This window comes from Mytilus trossulus, chromosome 8 (assembly GCF_036588685.1).
Source record: "Mytilus trossulus isolate FHL-02 chromosome 8, PNRI_Mtr1.1.1.hap1, whole genome shotgun sequence".
NCBI lineage: Eukaryota > Metazoa > Mollusca > Bivalvia > Mytilida > Mytilidae > Mytilus > Mytilus trossulus.
This window is the reverse complement of record NC_086380.1, coordinates 35,673,198-35,690,302: the sequence shown is the minus strand read 5'-3', so window position 1 is coordinate 35,690,302 and position 17,105 is coordinate 35,673,198. Positions and strand designations below refer to the sequence as shown.

The following is a 17,105-nucleotide window of genomic DNA, read 5'->3' as shown; positions in this document are numbered from 1 at the left end:
TATTTAAAATCTTTAAATCATCAAATCATTGACATAAATAAATAAATTTATATGCATATCACGATTTTAGCACATGCTGTTAATTAATGCAATGATTTTAAATACTAGTATATAATTGTCAATGCTATAAAACTAGGTTTAAGATATCAGTTTCTTTATAAATAATGAAATGCATGAATCGAGTCATAAAGTCGGAAATATGACAGCTGTTTCCATACGTTGGACGTTTTTGAGCTTTTATTCTTATGTTATTTGTCAGATACTACTTTCTTTAATATTTCTCAAGTCTTAACCACGTACTGTCGTTGTAGATTGTTTTGTAATTAACCAAACTACTTTTGAAGCAAATCGTGTTATAAAGGTCTTTCCGTTTAAAATTTTACTTGGAGTTCGGTATATTTGTTATAATAGTTTTCCCAATAGAAGGAAGTATGAACTGAAGGAAAACTTAATTCTCAGACTACTGTCGAATGGAGTTATAGCTTCCGAGTAACAAATGACCAAACTGCAAGAGGAAAACGTTACTATATTACATTGATGGAAAAACGAAGAAAAAAAAGACACTATACCTTACCGATACATAGAAAACGAGTCACACCATCAGTATATATGATGAGTTTATATGCAATTATATACAAAGACATATAATTTAATTTTGGATGTAATGCGACTTCTGATTGGCTGAAATTATTTTGTTATGAACCCATAGAGATAATTTAGTCATGTGACCGTGACGTCATCAACGTATTTCATGGTTTTCTACGGTATAACATGGAATTTAGAATTAAGTTATAAGAAATGACTGTAATATTTTTTCTGTCTATTCGAAATAACACAAAAAATGTGTTGCACACTGTTAAATAACCCGCTACGCGCGTTATTCAGTGTGCACATCATTTTTATGTTATTTCTTCATAGACAGAAAAAATATTACATTCATTCCTTAAATAAACAAATCATCTAGAACATCATCATGTTATTTGAAAATTTCCATGTAATTCATGAACAAGGAACAATTCTACGTTTTCAATATCTTAATGAACAATGTAGCTGCAATGACAAACAAGTGTAAGCATTTGATTTTCATCATTTATCAAATAATCCATATGAAACTTTGAATATTTGTGTAGTCAATAGGCTATTTGCCAATTCCCGTGATTAACCCTGTAATTAAAGATCCCTACTTTGGTTGTCTCCCTTATGACGCACATGATTTTTTATTTACAATGGAGAGCTAGCAGACAGAGCAAATGTACCTGAGCGTAATGTGAGTAATCTATAAGGTTTTTTAATCTTTTGGTTACATTAATTTATTGTTTAGCTAAATACTTTTGACACCAGAAAATATTTTTCATGACAAATTTAATTTAGTTAAACCGCCGATACATCACTTTCAATTCATCATGCTTTACATTGGCAACAGGGCATCTTGTCCGGCATGGAACCAGCCTACGATTGACAAAGGAAAGTAATTTGCTTAAAAAGTGTGTAATAAAATAATCAAATCGGTAGTTGTCAAATGGACTATTGAAATATAATTGGTTGATTTTAATCAAAGTCATTACCCATCACCTTGTTAATGCGATGTACAAACTCGACAACAAAACGTGTATATCATATATCCCCGGTTTTGGTGGGTTTCGAGTTTCTTAGTTTTTAGTTTTTTTATGTTGTGTTTTATTTACTGTTGTTTGTTTGACTTTTTGTAAGCCATTGCGTTGACAGTGTATTTTTTGGATTTTGAATTTGAATGTGCCTTCGGCATCTTTCGCCTGTATTGTAGAAAAGACAAAAAGAATTGAATTACAAAAAAATCACATATTCATTGTCATCTATGACGTCAAATATGATAATATGATGGTGCGGCTAAAACTTTCAATGAGTTCAGTTTAAACTTAATCACTACGAACCCTTGGTTTAGAATGTTTTTTCCGTACAAACAAACATTTGCTAAATTACTCTTGAAAGCAAACAAAGCCCGGGAATATAAATAGATGTATATTCAAAATCAAATTAAGCGCTACTGGTATATTGCTACTTATTGAAAGTTAAATGAAAGGGAATTAAAGTCCTTTCTTTAGTCGTGAAGGATTGTTCAAATCAATACGAGAGGCATGAAAAAGAAATCACAGATATAACAACTTTTATATGCCACCTTAAAAATTGATGAAACAAATGTTTAAAAACGAGGAGAAAGATAACAAAGGGACATAAAAACTCATGTTTGAAAATAAACTGACAACGCCATGTCAAAAAGAAAAAAATATAGAAAAAAAACCTAAAAAACATAATCAACAGTATACAAAACACAACATATAAATCCTATAACTGAGCAAGTTGATCTAAATCAGCTAACTAGGGTAATTTCAGCTGCTCCGGAAGGGTTAGGAGAATCTGGTCTACATGAATCACCTGTCGAGTTGTTCATGTATGTACAATTCCAGTGATAAGTCCAACTCGGTAGGTTATTTTCAGGGAAAACCGTTTTCTTTTTAAAATTGTCTAAACCAAGTCAAGCATATGACAATCTTTGTCCATTCATTCCGTTGGTTGACATATAGTCTTTCATTGATTTTTTTCATGCATTTCGGACTCCCTCTTCTTGAAACTACCTCTGTCCTGAGTATACATAAGATATTTGTCATTGTGGAAATTAGGCAAGCAACTTAAGTATCAATCAGATATGAACGTATGCTTCATAGCAGATCTTAGCTTGTTCTACTCAGATCTACCTAGTTAGTTTGAATTAAATGTTTTTGTCCAGAACGACAAACAATATAAGCAACTAACAAAAAATTATCATAGATACCAGGATTGACATTTTGTATTTGCGACAGACTCGCATTTCATCTACAGAAGACTCATAAGTGACTCTCGAATCAAAAATGTTAAAAATGACAAATAAGGTACGAAGCTGAAGAGAAGTGAGGACCAAAAATTCCAAAACGTTTTGCCAAATACGGATAAGGCAATCTATTCCTGATGTAGAAAATCTTTAGTATTTTAAAAAAATGCAAAGTGTTTTAAACAGTTAATATATACTAATGACCATATCAATGATAATTCATGTCAATACAGCAGTGACGACTATTGGGCTGGTGATACACTCGGGGAAATAATACTCCACAACATTACTAAATTAAGAACTAAATTTTGATCTTGAAGTTTGATCTTGCTTATTATTTTTATTATTCATCACGGTTGGGCGGTCACAAATTTCTTATAAAACTTTAATATCATTAAGTATGTATAGGTCTCTCACGTTTGGATGTAAGAGGTACATTCGATAGGACTTTTGTTGAAATTTTCTTGTGGTATAATACAATAACTTGTTTGTTCTTACATGAGCAAACATGACAGGTGTCACATGTGGAAGACGATCTGCTTTCCCCTTAGGAGCTACGCAGATCAACCCCAACGTTTGGCTGGGTTCTAATTGCTCAATCTTAAGTTTTCTATGTTGTGTTTTGTGTATTTTTGTTTGTCTGTTTGTCTTATCCTTGTTAGCGATATCGTTGGCAGTTTGTTTTCGACCAATGATCGAGTTTGAATGTTCTTCTGTTATATAAGATCAAAATTGTTTTGTAATTTTGAAAAAAAATAATATAGGCCAACATTTCTATAACCTTTGGTAAGATGAACCGAAATGATCAGTTATTTGAAAATTAATTATGCAAATGATAATTTCAGTATCATTAAAATGTTTATTTGCATGAACATGACTTATTTTGGAATGTAGATGAAAGTGTATGATTCGTAATCTTTGAGCATTCATCACAAATATAGTTATTTGTCTGAACCGAAGTTTGTTTATGCATAATAAATTCGTCATTGCGATTACAATCTTCTTTTAATATATTTCCTGATGAAGACTGTTGCTTTTGTAAATCGTCATTGGCATGAAGTTCGGAAGACGTATGTGCACAGTTTTCAGAAATCACACATGAGTGCCTATTGTCGTTCTTTAAACACAATGAACAACGCACATGTTCACGGTCATTGAGTTTTACGACAGAGTTTTGGCATTTGGAAGACAATTCTGTGTTTGAGGTATATATTTGTTCGTTACGGTGGTTATTATTTACTTTAATACTGCAATCATTTGAATTTTCTTCATTTTCTTTGCATGTTTTGCACTTTTGTTCATTTCTAGATGGAATGTTTTCATTGTATTTATCAAGGTCTTTAGAAAGCGTCAAACTTGATATGACATTATCATTTTCTTTTTTCATTCCATGAGATTTTAATGTTTTATGTGATTCTTTCATAGATATGTTGCTATTTTGATTTATTTCTTCTTCGTTAGATACACAATTAGCATGTATCATAGCGGTTGTATATAACTTATTATTATTCATCACGGTTGGGTGGTCACAAATTTCATTTAAATCTTTAATATCATTAAGTATGTATACGTCTCCCACGTTTGGATTTAAAGAAGTACATTCAATAGGACTTTTATTGGAATTTTCGTCTCGTGAAACAGCTGATCCAAATGTCAATTTACTAACACTTTTTTTCACTTGAATTGAAACATTTCGTCTGTTTGTTTTAATAATTCCTGAACCTGCTGAAAACAATCGACTGTCCGACACCGACCGACGAGGTGACCGTTTCGGTAGTCTGTTTTCGTACGACATTGATGCACTGAAATCTGTAATATCCCTCAAATGAAAACTAGGTTGTTTAAGAGAAGGTTTTAACTTTTTTGAGTTCATAGTATTTTTTAAGCGTACATAATTATCAATCACTGGTGCAATATAAAATCGGCCATTCTTTTGAACAGTTTCTTTTATACCCTCCGGTTTTTGTATGTCTGGTGTCGGACTCCTTCTTGCATTCATTGCTGTGTTATATTTCACTAACGACGCATACGAGGTCACCGTATCATACATTTTATTATCGATTCGGTTTTGTAAACCTTTCATCGAAGTTACAGTATCATATACCAGATGCGAGGTCGATAAATTCAATTCGTCAAAATCTTGATCTTCCTGCGTCACAATAACATACGATGTGACGTCATAACTACATCCTCTTTCGTGGAATTTAGAGTCTTCTCTCATCCATTTACAAGCGCGCAGACAAATAATCCACAAGAAAGCAATTATAGCTAGTACTGGTATTATCGTAATACTTTGAAAAGTTTTTCCTTTTGATACTTGGTTAGCAAGCCATCGGTCAAGGTTATAAAACACTGGTTTTGAACTATTTCGTGAATCAATAACACCTGCTTTCGTTGTATTTGCAAGTCTGTTTAATATTACTGAAGGTTTTGTAACATGAATCAAATAAAATATAATCCATATCTGAATGAGGGATAAAACTAATATTTTCATTTGATGTTCAACGAATACACAACGAGTTAACTTCTTCCCTCATCGAACTAACGTGATATTTTGGCGGGCATATAGTAGTTTCATCGGTGCCTGATTGTCGATGTATAATCTTCTCATCAAAATAACTGTAATACCAAGTTATCTTTCAACTGAAAAAAAAAGTATTTAAACATTCAGATCAGTGACAACATTTTCATACAATGAACCACAATCTTGATAAACACTATTGAATACAGTTGATTTTACTTTCAATATACTTTGAATAGAGTGAATTTTGTGAAAAGGAAAAGGATCGCATTCTCACATACTAATTAGGAATACTTTTAATAGATTTTATTCATTCATGAAATATCAAAGGAATAAATTGACGTCTATTCATATGGTTCTTAAATCGAGATTTATTTTGTTCGCATCTATCTATATTTGTATACATATTTATTTTGAGTACATACGGCATTGATATAACAGAAAATAAAAGTGAGACAACTCAAACACTTAAGTCTGACACTTTCAAATCAATGACATTTTTTTTTATCAATACACTTCTTTTAAACTTTTAACTTACCAACTGGGAAAATTAATATTACACAATATCCGGACCGAGAAAAACACGCCATGATTGTCGACAGTGACACATCTGTTTCTCAAGTGATTTACATGTTCTAACACGTGGGTTTAGCACAATAGATTTACTTGTTGTTTGTTTATTATATAGTTAATCAAGGGAAAAGACGATACAAAAATAAACGGAAATACTACTGAGGCTCCTGAACTATACTACTTATCCGTCTTTGTCTCCAATGACGATTGGATAAAAGGGTCAGATTTACTTGTTGTTTGTTTATTATATAGTTAATCAAGGGAAAAGACGATACAAAAATAAACGAAAATACTACTGAGGCTCCTGAACTATACTACTTATCCGTCTTTGTCTCCAATGACGATTGGATAAAAGGGTCAGATATTACTTGTTGTTTTTTTATTATATAGTTAATCAAGGGAAAAGACGATACAAAAATAAACGGAAACTATTGAGGCTCCTGAACTATACTACTTATCCGCGTCTTTGTCTCCAATGACGATTGGATAAAAGGGTCAGATATTAAATCAAGTTCGCATAATCAATACAAACATTACTGTAAGATTTAATTTACTCGAACTGTATTTTAAATGTAGTGAATGTATTAAAGGTTAATAGGTAATCAGATATTAAGGAAGTTATTATTGAAAGCTCATTAAGTAAATATATAAATACGTGACAGTCTTAAAGCTTTTACATTTAAATGATATTAAACAACATATTATTTTACAGTCTAGTCAAATAGCTTCTCTCTTTCTCTTTACTTTAAAATTAACGATCTACTTTTTAAACTCGTGCAAATTAAACATTTCACCTTTCAAAAATGTCTAGATAAAAAAGGTAGTAAAAAGACAATCTATTTTTAAAAGAAGGACGAATGATAACAAATAAACTGACAACGATAAGGCTAAACAAGAAAATAAAAACAGAAAAACAGTAGTACACAAAATAAAACATTGATCATTAAACACAAGGCGCGAGCATCACGAACCCAACCACAAACTAGGTGTGACGTTTTCGATACGGAATCAAAATGGATTGCAATCTGTGAGTGTTCTTATTCTTACATAGATAGAAAAAAACACATGTTAGATGCAACATTGTAAATTTCATGAAAACCAAACTTACATTAGAAAAACACATGCAAAATGAACTTCGGACTGTAGAGTACAATACTAGTATACGTTTGACTATACAGTAAACTTCTATACTTATTCAAAAATTGACACTTGGTCCACAAATGGAGTGATTGTAATAAAAGTAGAACCATTATTCGAATTATGTAAAAACAAGTGCCTACTCTAAACATGTTTGATAGATAAAACATAAAAAAGAAGCCGAAAAAGATCTTTTTAATATTACTTATTTTACACAATTTCCATTTCATACATGGGAAAGCTGAACAAATGTTATTCACTAAGAACTTAAAACTTGAATGAAATATTAAAGACTAATCAAGGACTAGGATTGACATACCCAATGGGTTTAATTCCAGTCAGTTAAAGAAGGCATTGACCTACAATAGAAGGAATAAAGACTGTACGCATTATTTCATTACCTTAAGTAGGGGTTATAACTTTCCCATAATTTATTGCTGACTCAAAGAAAGGAATTATGAAATGAAGGATAAACAAGTACAAATGTAAATACAGAAGTTCAAAGTGCGTGTATAAGTATGACCAGACTAGAAAAAGAAGAGAAATAAGGAAAATATTATATAGTAAAACCAAATGACAAAAAAGTAAATGATAAAGATGTCCACTGGTATGTCCAAACTGTAATTTTTGGTCGTCCATCGGTATATGACGTGATATTTTTTCTTCAACTTGTCATTTATTAATTTCCCCTCTTTATATCTTTTCTTCTGAATTCTGATTTATGACAGATGGGTACACATTTGAATGGTGGTATGTAACTCATTCCTAAGTAAACCTTTAAAACAAATATTTGAATGAGGATATGAAATACTAGTACACATGATTAAATAAAATTGAATGTGCACAAGTACATGAGGACCATTCTTTGAAATTATCAAAGCATTGTCGAAACAGTCCAGTAACTAATGCAACAGAAGGACAAAAAGACTTATGAATTAACCTTTCTGTCATTATAAACCGCCCAATTGAAAAAAAGATATAAATAGAGAACACAGATCTAATCAAAGGTAAAATGAAAAAAAAACAAATAAAAAATGGTGGATTAAACGAACCTAACTGTCGGTCAACATAAGAAGAACACAAGATGATTTATTCCAAAACTTAAAATAAATTATATAAAATTTATCGGTTAGGTAATGTGAATCTGTTGATAGTCTTACTTGTATCTAATTGATCCAAAATAATTTCTAAACAATATAAGTTTGCTAATGTTATGTTCAGGATATAGAATTGTTAGTAAAGTATTGTTTACAGAAGCATGTACCTAATATCTAACTAAACATTTGTATTAGATGAAACAACAATAAGACATCAGTGTACAATCACACTGATTATTTGTCTCGTTAATGTGTATCTTTTTGACTATGTTTACTTTGGAACATGATGTAAATATAACAAGAGACGTTTACCATGATCACGCCAACGCTCTAGTATCTATTTAGAATTTACATGATTTCCTTATTTTATGTTTTTAACTTGATGTGTCTCTTCCAAATCGAATTGAACATCAGTTAAATGAACGTGAATAACAAAAATACCTTACTCCGATGAATATTCAAAGCAGAACGTCTGTTATCATACTTATGACAAAATAAAAAGTTCAAAGACATAAAACGAATGGATTATTACAACTGTCATATTCCTGATTGGTTTTCCTATGTAGAAAATGGTGGATTTAACCTGGTTTTAGAGCTAGATAAACCTCTCACTTGTATGACAGTCGCACACAATTTCATTATATTGACAATGATGTGTGAAAAAAAACAAACAGACATAATAGGTAAAAAGTCAAAAATGGGAATGGCAATCAACATTGTGTTATAATCTTAATCACTACGAAACAAGAACAAATTCAACAAAGAAACATATCAACTACTGGCGCCTTTATTTAAATTGTAGTCAGCATATACAAAACAGGGCTTGCTCTTTTAAAGCTACATAGCCAGATAAAAAAGATTCATGAAAAAACACAAATAACAAAGGAGTATGTTCAGTAAGACCACTTTTTGGCCCCAAAATGTAGCAGTTTTACAAATTTGTGAACAATGTAATCTTTAAGCCATTTATTGGACTGATGAATGCTTCTGCTACATAAGAATGGACTTTTTTTGACAATGCAATGCACATATATCGGGTACTATCATCATGAAGTCATGCTAAATTACTGAAATCTTCACAATTTTTAGCATTTTAGTTAAATTTTAGACGGTTTCCGTCTTAAATGAAAGTGGCCGCATTCGTATTCATTCATTATATTAATGTAAGTTGTATTTGACGATGATACATAATATATATAAAGGTTAAGGATGTACACGGATGCGCCACTTTCATTTTTGACAAAAAAAACCATCTAGAAAGTGAGGTTTTTGGTATATTTGATAGATTTTACATAATTAAGCTTGAATCGGAGCGTTTTAAATGACTAAATCAGTTAAAATCTTTCACATAAACTAATCGAATCAAGTGAAATATACACTTAAGTGTTTAAAAAGTGCATAAAATCTTTCGGTAGATGAACTTGAAATTTGAGACCAAAATCGGCACTTACCCGACGTACTCCTTTGAAATTGCAATCAAGATATCATTCATATTTCTAATTGAGCCCCTAATGAAATATAGTTCCAAGAATTATTAAAAATAGGTAAAAATTGTCTATGTATAGAACATGTACAAACCGGGTACACATGACGATTACAGGTCACAAGATCAATCTTCTATGTTTAAAACTAAAAGTTGTAGATTTCGTCTAGTTGTATATATTGCAGAAATTATAAAAAAAAATGTCCAATTTCAAAATTGTTCTAAAGTTGTAAATTTTAAGATGAACATTCTCGCCTACCTTGGAACTTATATTAATATAATTTTGTAAATTTTATTCTATTGACATAAATGAATTTCAAATTGACGGTGTTCAATTGTACTAAAAACAGCATAGACATAAATTTATCAAAGTAAAATACAATTAAAAAACAAACTTACATTTAATTTATCTCTTTTATTTACTCGTCTACTGTTCATAAAGTTAAAGGGAACCAAGGTTCGAATTACAACAATTAAATGTCTCGTCAGTGTTATGTATATACTAATGCATACACTTATCTAAATATGTATATTATTCGAAAAGAAACGTTGCAGATATTATATAATCGAAAAGGATCAAAGAACTTCCAAATCAGGAATAATAACTATACACGTGTACAAGGTAGAGCAATGAATGAATTTCAAAAGATTTTATGATACAAGTCTAGGTAACAAACAAAATCTAACGAAATCCCGTGAACTCAAAAGGAGTTAAAACCTGTTTAAGAACAGCGTATCAATTGAGACGTGTAAATGCCATACGACTGGATAGAGTGGTTATATTACGGCCGCTAACAATGAGAGTTGGAATCATCTACCGGTAGTGCCGCCCATTTATAATCTTAAGTAGACAGTAAAATACAGACTGTCTGTTGAAATACCTAACCCACAAATATGTTGTCTATCAGAAAGTCTAGCATTTTGATGATAACAAATCTAGTGCATTTGTTGTTTGAATCAGTGTGGTTCTTAACTAAGTTAAATTGTTTGCATACTTTTTGTGACTTTTATTGCAAGTTGTCATACGAATTAAGTTTATCTGCTTTAATCTAATAAGATTCAAGATAAACGTCTTATTCCTTGACTTTTAACATGCAACTGAACATTTGTACACTTCTTTAATTTATATTCCGTACATTACCTTTACTTGAGTACTGAGTACAATATCACCGGAGCCTGTTAGTCCTGTCTCCACACCTACTGGTATCTTCTTTTAGAGTATATATGAATGAATGAATGATCATGAAACAAGGATGTATAATTGAATAAAAACTATCCTCATCAACAGAAAACATAGATAAACCTTTGCTCAACAGGAAGAACACAATATGTATAACAAAATATTTTCATTTCCTTTTATTATCAGCAAATTCAACGAAATCGTGTTTTAACACATAAGTTATATGTTTTCATAAAAAATAAAATGAACATTTATAACCTCTCAAAGTAGCTGAAGCATTTCAGTCATTTAAAAAGACGTCACTAATTCGAAACTGTATTTATATCGCTTTTGATCTTGTCAAAAAATTATGATAAGATCAAGGATTTAAATTAAAAAGTAAATCTGTGATCAGATTAGTAAAATAAAAAAAACCATTACATTTAAACTCAGTGATTATGTTGTAGACCTAATTTAAAGATTTCATGTATGATGAAAATGTAAAAAGTTACAGGTTTGTAGGTCATATATCTCTTTTGCTTATATACTTGAAAAGAATGTATGTTGTACAAGTATCACACAATTCAGTATTTGACCTGATGATTATATTTACTGTTTCAGAAATATGTATCTATGTCTGTCTGGGATTTTCATAAGTTGGTTTTGCGAGAAATCAGATAACTAATGCATTATTTTATATGAATAAACGGAAACATACGATACAATCATGGTTTTCAATCTGTGGAACAAAAAATCAAGACAGAGGACATATTTTTTTAAAAACTTAAATACTGAAAAAAAACAAGATGACAAATCTTTCAACTCTTTGATACTTTGAAAAAAATATATTGACTAGCTTACTTTACCTGCTTCGTGCAAAGCTCTGACTCCTTGTCCGGATTTAAATTTTCCTAAGTTATTTTTAGTTTTTTGAAGCTTCAACATTTGTATAAAATATTTTGGCATCGAACATCACTGAAGAGACATAGATGGTTGAAGTGCGCATCTGGTGCATAATAATTTGTAACGTTTGTGATATAAATATAATTTCATAAGTATTGGACTGATATTTTATAATACTGTTAATAAGGAGATGTGGACGATTGCCAATGAGGCATCTACCATCCAAACAACATAGGACGAGAATGTACGCAACTATAGGGCACTGTACGGCCTTCACCAATGATCAAACCGTATATAGTTCCTAATTTTAAAGTTACTAGCATGGCAAAATGTAAAAACATCTCAAACTAAACATTTTGTTGCCAGGTTTATGTTACAAAAATAAACAAACAACAAAGACAAACAGCAACTAGAGACAACCAGTGAATCACATGCGTTCTGACTTTGGACATGCATGTTAACACCCCCTTGAAACATGGGACGGTGAGTAAAAGAAAATGATATTTTTTGCTGTCTTATGCAGTTTAGCGGCAACGCTTCATTTTATGATGTAGAATGTGTTTTTAAAATCGTATTTGGAAAATTAAATGAATTAAATCGTGTTAAATATGGCATCACTAATTTCAAGATGAAAGCCCGTTGTATAGGATTTTATCTATATTTTCATTCTTTACGGTATTTAATTTAAGGGAACAAAATGTCGTCAATGTGCACTACATATTTTACAAACTGATCAAAATTTTCAAAATGGTTAGAAATAAACTCATCATAGGTACCAGGACAAAATTTTGTATATAGGACAGACGCGCGTTTCGTCTACAAAAGACTCATCAGTGACGCTCGAATCCAAAAAAGTTAAAAAGGCCAAATAAAGTACGAATATGAAGAGCATTGAGGACCAAAATTCCTAAAAGTTTTGCCAAATACAGCTAAAGAAATATATGCCTGAGGTAGAAAAGCCTTAGTATTTCAAAAATTCCAAAATTTGTAAACAGTTAATTTATAAATATAACCATATCAATGATAAATCATGTCAGCACAAAAGTGCTGAATACTGAGCTGGTGATACCCTCGGGGAAAATCTCCACCAGCAGTGGCATCGATCCAGTGGTTGTAAATAAAAAGTAAAATCACAAAAATACTGAACTCAGAGGAAAATCAATTAGGAAAGTCCATAATCACATGGCAAAATCAAATAACAAAACGCATCAAAAACGAATGGACAAGAACTGTCATATTCCTGACTTGGTACACGCATTTTCAGATGTAGAAAATAGTGGATTAAACCTGGTTCTATAGCGCTAACCCTCTCACTTTAATAACAGTCTCATCAAATTCCGTTATATTTACATGATGCGTTAAATAAACAGTCACAATTAATAAAATAGTCAAAATATGGGTACATCAGTCATCATCGTATAACAATTTTAAAAGGGGACAATTTAACCGAACACAAAAACATCTTCTATCTACGAACACATTAATTGATTTGAGTGTCTGGCGTCAGAAAATTTTATACGTCACATAAATTTGTCGTTCAATGTGCATACAAACAGTTTTAAAATTTACATAGGCAATGTAAGCATACAGGGTTAAAAAATCAAAAGCATGTAAGAATAAATTACAGAAATAGACCGATATTAAAACTAGTCCAAACGTTATAGGTAGAATTTATGAGAATCCAAAAATAGTTAATACCACTACGCGATTGAATGATTTTGACGTTTGTGGTTCAACGTATATAGTAATTCATAATATAAATATATCATAATGAAATATAATAGACCAATATAATACTGACGGGATCTTTTAAATTACAGAGTCACGTAGTAAGAAGAAAAGAAGTACAAAAAGTTGCATTTAAGAATTGAATGCTTGTTTTTGTAAATTTATTGGGTGGTAAAAGCGTTGACCGAAGTACATTTTGTATGAAGCGCGGAAGCGCTTCATTCTAAAAATGTACGCACGGTCAACGCTTTTACAACCCTGTAAAGTTACTAAAAGAAGCATTCAATACTAATAATTACATTTTTTAGCTAGGACCATGAAAACACGATTTTTATCCAGTTTTATTTAATTCACCTTTGCACTTTATTGTGGGACCTCGTGGCATCATGCATGATAAATGTTATTTCCTCATGCAATTGTTTACGGAATAACATGTGAAGTGCTGTTAGCCAATCAGAATAACGTATTATAATGAAACATACATCTAATGTAATTATATACAAAACAAACCACAAAAAAAAATGAAAGCCAATACATACACATTGACGAGATGTATAAGTACCGAGCCACGTCAAACTGATATCACATAAAACCATTCAACAGTAAAAGTAATATTGATACTAGAACAAAGACAAATGAAAGAACAATAAAACATGTTGTTAAGATGATAAACAACATCAGTACGCAGAATCTATACATCAAGACCATCGTGTATTATTTGAGAAGTTGATACGGAATATTTATCAACAAGGTCTTGATACCTTCCGATGAACTTTTTTTAGAAAAAGAACGAGACGTTCTTTGACATATCTCTGGTTCATCAACTTTCTACTCAGACACTGATGACGTTTTACAAAGTCTGAGTAGGAGCTGCAAGCTCTTGAATATCGAATAAGTTGGGAAATGTATATCCCATATGCAGGTGAAGTTGGTATACTGCTACTAAGGTGGGGGAAATTTATAATTTCAAAATTAAAATCGTCTCGTTTGTCATAGATTCTGGTACTGAGATGACTGTGTAAGTCAAATTCGAGATATAAGTCTAAAAATAAGGCGGAGAAAGCTGTGTCTGTTGTTTCTTTAATCTCTTGTTCTGGGCCCCGGGGGATATATCAATGGAGCCCAATCAGAAAATCTCGTATTGTTTATGGGTATCACCAGCCCAGTAGTCAGCACTTCGGTGTTGACATGAATATCAATTATATGGTCATTTTTATAAATTTTCTGTTTACAAAACTTTGAATTTTTCGAAAAACTAAGGATTTTCTTACCCCAGGAGTAGATTACCTTAGCCGTATTCGGCACAACTTTTTTGGAATTTTGGGTCCTCAATGCTCTTCAACTTTGTATTTGTTTGGCTTTTTAACTATTTTGATCTGAGCGTCACTGATGAGTCTTATGTAGACGAAACGCGCGTCTGGCGTATAAAATTATAATCCTGGTACTTTTGATAACTATTATGGAAAGAACATCATCAATATATCTGAAAGTGAAATTAAATAATCTGGCTTCTTTGATCCTCTTGTTTTTGACAAAATCATCATAAATACCAGGACTAAATTTCGTATGAACGCCAGACGCGAAATTAAATCATTTACAATATACCAATAACATTCAACATTTGTAATTTGACACTTCTCTCTTTGTCAACATTTTAAAAATTCATATTACATTGTCAGATTAAATGAAATGTTGAAAGCATAATTAATTTCAAACTAAAATTTTAATTAATCCTGACAATATATATTTTAATTATAATTCATGGCGAGAATCTTTTGTAAAATTTGAATTTATAAAAAAAACAATTTTATTTCAGTGTAAAAACAGTTAAATAAAATAACAATATTTTAGATTCAACAATGATGAATTGTCCAGTATAAAAGAGTTATTCAAGTTGAGTATACTCGATTTTTATAATACAAGTTATTCAGATCAGATGTGCATAACATAAAATAATAAATAACCAAAAAAACATAACATATATTAATTGTGTCCAGATGCTGATATTTACCACAGTATATTAATGTGCATTCGGCTATTAACATCAAGTAAGGTATTTATACACTACTGAACTCTCATTAGTGGAAATTCAGTAGATTACATATTGATATTATTATTGGGTGGACATCAATAAGCAGTAATCGTTTATTAATGACAGACAAAATGTGCATACCTTCTTTGTGAGGACTTCATCATCATTCAAACCTCATAGAAGTATAGTAGTATTGCATTTAGTCATACCATTGCACAAGTGTTGTACTGGAGCTTGCAAAACACTGTAATTTAGATGATCATTAAACTCCATTCATCCATTTATCAGTAGATAATATCACTTTATTTTAAATGAAAATACCCATTAAACTTAAAATTGTTAAATAAATCTCAAGGGGTCACCCAACATAGAGAATCAATGAGCTTGATATCTCTGGGGGATAAAATCGCCATAGGTTCCATTTACATTGGCAATCTTTATCATTGTTCATTTCATTCATCTCGTTTTTGTTTTGTTGTGCTAATTTGCTTTGTGTATATGAATTCGTGTTTTTCGTTTCTTTTTTTTTTATATAGATAAGACTGTTGGTTTTCCCGTTTGAATGGTTTTACACTAGTAATTTTGGGGCCCTTTATAGCTTGTTGTTCGTAGTGAGACAAAGCTATGTGTTGAAGACCTTAGTTTAACCTATAATGGTTTACTTTTATGAATTGTTTTTTGGATGGAGAGTTGTCTCATTGGCACTAATACCACATATTCCCATATCTACTTTTTGTTTTTCTTTGTTTACATATTTGTTTGTTTTATGGTGATAATATCATAATACAATGTTGACTACTGTACCCCTTTTTTGACATTTCTACCTATTATGTCTGTTTTGATCACACATTGTTGTCAGGATAATGAAATTTTATGAGACCATCATAAATGTGGGATTTATCTAGATCATTAATAAAGATGTGTACAAAGTCATGAATAATACAGTTGTAATCCATTCATTTGATGTGTATAAAGTTTTGAATTTGCCATTTGATTTGGGGTTTTCCATTTTGAATTAAAAAATATGTTCTCTTACTTTTTTATGCAATTGCGTTTTTGGTTCAATCTTAATATAGATTTTCACCTCTACAAAATTGCCAATCTCTCTTGAAAATATATTTACAAATGAACGACATAATTTGTTGTGTTCATTGGCTTCATTCTTGGAAACAAGGATGTATATTAGATTTATTAGAATTATGTTAGTTATACGTCCTTGTTGTCAATAAAAATAATCATAAATAATTCTCTTGAATTAGTGTCAAACATTCATTTGTACAAGGGTAACAAATATCCAGGGAACATTTCTATTCCCTTTGCTTTAGGGTCATGAGGTAAACAGTGTTATAATTCCCAGAACTCTCTCAAAAAAGTAGAACTTTAAATGACTGTAAAATATATTTTAAATGAGAGTTTAATTACAAATAAATTCTACCATGTACGAAATACTTTGGGAAAAGACTATAATTAAGTTATTTCTTTGACACAGACTGAAAGATTTTTCCAATGAGGCGTAAGTGGAAGTGGTGAATAAAACTTATTTTCAATTATATATACCTGTCAACTGTTGAAAATACCTTTAACAAGATTTTCAAGAAATACCTTGACCTAAAACTTTAACCTATAA

General features: G+C 30.9%; 1 protein-coding gene across 3 annotated transcripts; it reads right to left on the bottom strand.

The window, feature by feature from the left end:
• Positions 1 to 3,684: 3,684 nt before the first annotated feature.
• On the bottom strand, positions 3,685 to 10,977 carry LOC134680900 (uncharacterized). Of its 3 annotated transcripts, none has more exons than XM_063540190.1 (2): positions 10,798 to 10,977; positions 3,685 to 5,488 (listed from the first exon to the last, which is right to left on the bottom strand). In XM_063540190.1, the coding sequence occupies exon 2, from the start codon at positions 5,337 to 5,339 to the stop codon at positions 3,705 to 3,707; it is 1,635 nt and encodes a 544-aa protein (XP_063396260.1). In that variant the 5' UTR covers positions 5,340 to 5,488; positions 10,798 to 10,977; the 3' UTR covers positions 3,685 to 3,704. The 3 variants fall into 3 exon arrangements, with proteins under 3 accessions (XP_063396260.1, XP_063396259.1, XP_063396261.1); XM_063540189.1 differs by lacking the exon at positions 10,798 to 10,977 and adding an exon at positions 5,905 to 6,112; XM_063540191.1 differs by lacking the exon at positions 10,798 to 10,977 and adding an exon at positions 5,792 to 5,897.
• Between the last annotated feature and the right edge of the window lie 6,128 nt (positions 10,978 to 17,105).

Bases quoted from the DNA above. Each gene is read 5' to 3' on its own strand.
- LOC134680900 (XM_063540190.1), bottom strand. From the start codon at position 5,339: ATGAAAATATTAGTTTTATCCCTCATTCAGATATGGATTATATTTTAT.